The sequence below is a fragment of the Poecilia latipinna genome, unplaced genomic scaffold, assembly GCF_001443285.1.
Source record: "Poecilia latipinna isolate Pla-1442-1.1 unplaced genomic scaffold, P_latipinna-1.0 Scaffold54, whole genome shotgun sequence".
Classification (NCBI taxonomy): domain Eukaryota; kingdom Metazoa; phylum Chordata; class Actinopteri; order Cyprinodontiformes; family Poeciliidae; genus Poecilia; species Poecilia latipinna.
Genome location: NW_015112670.1, coordinates 983187 through 988164, shown reverse-complemented (window position 1 = coordinate 988164; position 4978 = coordinate 983187). Strand labels below are relative to the sequence as shown.

Genomic DNA, 4978 nt, shown 5'->3' with positions numbered 1-4978 from the left:
CCTCTATATCCTCTTTGCATGGAAACCCTTTTTGGACTACGCTCTTAGACTTGGACTATAACATGCTGAAAATATGTATGGCTCCTAATTTTAGTTTTTTTCTTCTCTAAACTGCACTGCTGAACTTTTGCTTTTTGTTGTTTTGTTCTTAAAAACAAAAATTAATAACATATTTTTGAAAAAAATAAATAAATAAATAAAACAACAAAACAAAAAACCAAAAGCAAATTATTTCAAATTTTAAAGAGATAACTCTGGACATCGTTGACTAATTATTATTTTATTTACTGCTTGTATCCATGTAGTTTTAAATGACTTTTACAAACCTTTCAGCAGGAGCTGTCATACTTTAAGACTGAACTAACCAGACGTACATTTTATTTCTGTCTTAAGGTTTCAGCGATCTATGCAAGTCTGCATTATGTGTGACACTGTCTTATTGTTGTAAGTTGGAAAATAATGTATATCTACTTTGTTTGAAAAATCTTCTGTGTTTTCATCTATCATATAAATTGAATGTGAGGCCACACATCTGAAAACTTTAAGTTTTACTGATAAAAACTTACTGTTTATTGTAAGCAATACAAAAATGCAAAAATGTTATTAAGACTTATACATACACAGAACATCTATATGCCTGAGGTTGGAACGTCCTTCTCCAATCTCATTTACAGCTTTGCAGAACAAATTCCTCATGTCTGATGATACTTTAATGTTCAAAATCTTTCCATTTCCAAAGACAGTTTCCTGTCCTCCATCAGCTCTGTACCAGGTGTAATTCTTCTCTGCTGGGTTGGCATCACTGTTGCATGTCAGAGTCACATTGCTGTTCTTTACAACCGGACCAGAGGGACTGACTGAAACTGTGACATTCTTAGGGGAATCTAAAAGAGGAAACATTTTAAATTGTTAATATCGACACAAATAAAATGGAGTCATAAAGTTGACAGTTGAAGGACACCGACTACATTTTTGAAAGTTTTGCTACAACTTAGGGAAATATTTTGGTTACTGTAAGCATTACATTATATTAAATGTGTGATCTTTTTAAATGTTATACATACACAAAACTTCTGTGTCTGCGGTATGAATGTCCTTCTCCAATCTCATTGACATCTCTGCACAAAAATATCTTCTTCTCCCTTGATAACTTAATTTTTATAATCTTTCCAATATTAATGATTCAACTTTAATTTGTAATTTATTGTAATATTTTAGCCCAAATCCTTCTCAGGAACATTGGACCAGGTAAATCCCACCCTTTCAAAAGCTATTTGGTCAGTCAATTTATCTGGTATGTCATCGGTTGATCATTTTTTTTTTTTTTATATGTTGTACACTTCCATATTTAGTCATAAATTTTAACTGTTTGTTTTTTGTGACTGATGAAAGTAAAACACCACAACATGTTTGTGTGTTAACACTTTCTTAGTACAAGTGCCATTTTAGTTTTATCCACACTTCATTTTAAATACATTTATCACTTTATCATGTAATTTAACAAGCATTAGATTAGATCTTAAGGTTTTAGAAACTAAATAAACGTTTTAAAATTTGTGTGGAAGAAAACAGCATAACATATTTTATACTGAAATAAAATGACTATATAGAAATATAGAGAAACCCTATGACAATAGGAAGAGTTATTTAGATAACTCAAATTGTTCCCTCCAAATAGAAATAAACAAATAACAAAAATAGTCTGAGTTGCCGTATAAAAGAAGTCAAAAGAACTTACATGAAATATCTGGCAATAAAGATTTGGTAAGAGGTGCATCAGAGCCTCCATCTTGTTTCTTGTACACAGCAGTGCAGGAAATTTTCTGCTCATGATGGAGGTGAGAAGCAGTGAAGTTCATAACTGAGGTCTTGAATTTAGTTTTGTCCAGTTTCTCCTGCAGTGTTTCCTGAATGTCCCCCAGTTTTGGGGTCCAAATCAGAGTTGGAGGATGAGGCAGACATGGAGCCGGAGCAGAGCAGGTCAGACTCACTGACTCTCCCTCCTTTATCTTCAGGGTGGATGGAGTCAGAGTTGGTGAGGGAAAATTATCTGCTTGGACAGTTCAGATGCTGTTCATTATCAGTGTGTCAGTAAAATATAATAAATTTAAAGTTAGCTGCCTCAACACAATGTATCCGTCAAAGTTCTGAATGAGTATGTTGACCTACCTGTGACCTCAATTTTTACATCAGCATTAAGGAAATTGTATTTCAGAGCATTGTTACAGTCCAGTCTGAAGATGTAATTCTTGGTATCAAGAAGCTGCATATTGCTGAAAGTTGTGGTGCAGTTTTTGTTTGTTAAGTCTCCTGTTTGTAGATTTCTGTCAGTTAGTTGTGCAACATCTCCTGTGGTTCTGGAACGCCATATAGCTTCACAATTGTCATTCAAGTTCTGTTCATATTTCTTCTCAATGTCAAAGGAGCAGGGGACGGTCACACATGACCCTGTCATAACTTTCACAGTCTGTGGCAAATTAACCTCGAAACTGTTACAGTTGGAGCCTGAAAAGAAAACAGACATAGAAATAAGAAAATGCTGCAGTAGTTTATTTCACTTTTAATTTGATTTCAAAAACAGCAAAAAGTTTATTGGGACTTTCCAAGACATCTTTCATTCAAGATGTTGTTACAGTCATGGGGTTCTTGTCTGAAGTAGATTTTGGTTTGTCTCAGCTTTTTGTTTTGCAACATATTACCTAAAAGTGCACATTGTTCTTGAAAAGACTGCGTAAAGATGGGTCATGTATCTTAGTAAATTGTAATTCAAGAAAATTTATGATACTTTGAGTTCAAACAACAAGTGAATTTTGATTAAACAACACACTGAAAGATTTAATTGAGTAAATATGCAACTGTTTAATGATTTTGACATTTAGGTCTTTTTTCTAATTTCTTGCATAATAGATGTGAAGACATTTAGCTTCATATCTGTCATCTAAGTTGGGTTCATATTTGTGCTCTACGCAGAGGAGAAAGTATCTTGAAAGATTTGCCAATACTATGACAAAAATCATCAGTGCAAACCAAAATAAATGAAAACATATCAATATTTTACTGTATTACAGGCTTCCTGTATGGACGAATCAAAAAGTAAAAGCTCTACGCAGTGTGTGCAGTTTGTCTATAATTTGAAAAATAAAAAAATATTTTGATTGTTCAGGTTCTGGCATAAACTGTGGAAAGTTATTAGTTACATTTACTCATATTGCTGTAATTATAATTTGTCTACTTTGTACTTTTGCTTGTTTACAAAATCTGAATTTTTACTTAAATTTGTTTTAAATAAAGTACTTTTCTCAGTTGCATTCAAAATCACATTGATGAATAAGTAAAAGTAAAATATAAAAAAACACTAGAAAAAAAACAGCATTGATTTTTCTGCTAAGTTTGTACTAAGGTCTTATTGTGTTGCATCAAATGGAAGACAAAGACAACAGCTTTATCATGTATTGTAAACTTCAATAATATTTAAAATCAACTGTAAATGTCAGCTTGGTGTGATTATAATTTATATTGACTAAAGCTGAAAACAGAAAATCAGGGTATTAGCTTAGAGTCAGTTGTTTAAACTATTAGATAGGAGGGACAGAGGAAATATTGGATGAATAGTTTTCCTTTTCCAAAGAACTGCCAGGTTTTGAGGACGAGGACAAACACAGAGAAGCTCCATGTAGTGAAGGATGCTGAGATGGGGGAGACGATCTGCTGTTCAGAACCATAAAGACAGCAGCTGACAGAAGATTATTGAAATGAATGTCCCATTATAGTGTTGTCTGTCTATAAATTTGCTCCTTCAATTAAAAAACATTTTGAAACCAACCTGTTCTCATTTCCCTTGTGACAAAGTAGCTACAGTAAAATTTTAATGAGGTTCTTTTTACTTTTACTCCTAGTAACTTTAATTGTATTTAAGTGCAAGTTTAATCAGATTCACTGTATATTTACTTAAGTAGCCTATATTAATTTTGTACTCTTTCCAGCTTTGCTGGCATAAACACTGACAATCAATTTTATGTTATAGTGTCAGCAGTAACTTTTTCATCTTTGGCATTTCTGTATTTTCCTTTGAGCAAATTTGTTATTGTTCTCTGCACAGTTTGGATTTCTCTTGAATTAAAAATTTGCTGTACCACAGTGTTTTCCCAATTTATAAATGTTAAGTAACTTTGGCAAAAAATGACTATTTTTTTGGAAAGTGACATTTTCATTAAGGGCGTGAAATAGAACTCAACCATGACAAATTAGAATGAACTGAAGAATGATTTATAGTTTACTGGATTCAACCATAATTAGAAATTATTTCATAGACATTGAAACCTGGAATGGATTTGTTGTTTAAAACATTTAAGCCAAACTAAATGTTACCAGTAAGAATCTTACCTTGGAGTACAGAGCCAATTAGAAGAAAAATCAGAGGTCCAGCCATCTTTGTTAGTTGGATCCTTTTCCCAACAAACCTTTGGCTGGAAGTGTGGTTCACTTTGGGATGACTGCTAGTCTATCACACAGAAACGGACATAAATGTCAAGTTACTATGCAAAGCCAGGGGCAATTTAGAAAAGCAAATTCACCTACAATACATGATTTTGTCCTTTGGAAGGCAGCCAGAGTACCCAGAATAAACTCCATTCATAAAATCCTCAGCCAGCGATTCAAACTATCTTCTTGCAGGAAAGTAACAGAGCTAACAACAGTACCACCAACATGAATCTGGAGTTTATCATTTGTACTGTTTTTAATTATAAAATATATTTTGTATTATATAATATTCTTCCTAATTATGGAGTACTAGCTCATATCTAGTAGAGCAACTGGCAACCTGTCCAGGATGTCAAACGGCTTCTCACCCTTTGACAGCTGGAGATCAGCACCAGCAACCCTCCTGACCCCAATGGGATGAGGGTGTAAGAAAATGGACGGATGGATGGATGGATGGATGGATGGATGGATGGATGGATGGATGGATGGATGGATG

At 33.6% G+C, this 4978-nt stretch overlaps 1 protein-coding gene across 1 annotated transcript in view; it reads right to left on the bottom strand.

The window, feature by feature from the left end:
• Positions 1-4978, bottom strand: part of LOC106960533 (B-cell receptor CD22-like) — a 20451-nt gene that overhangs the window by 11373 nt on the left and 4100 nt on the right. The window contains exons 2-5 of the mRNA XM_015053677.1: positions 4384-4501; positions 2170-2505; positions 1739-2050; positions 621-884 (exon numbers count right to left, since the gene is read on the bottom strand). Of these exons, the coding sequence (XP_014909163.1) occupies positions 621-884; positions 1739-2050; positions 2170-2505; positions 4384-4429 (958 nt within the window). The 5' untranslated portion in view covers positions 4430-4501. The remainder of the gene's footprint in view (positions 1-620; positions 885-1738; positions 2051-2169; positions 2506-4383; positions 4502-4978) is intronic.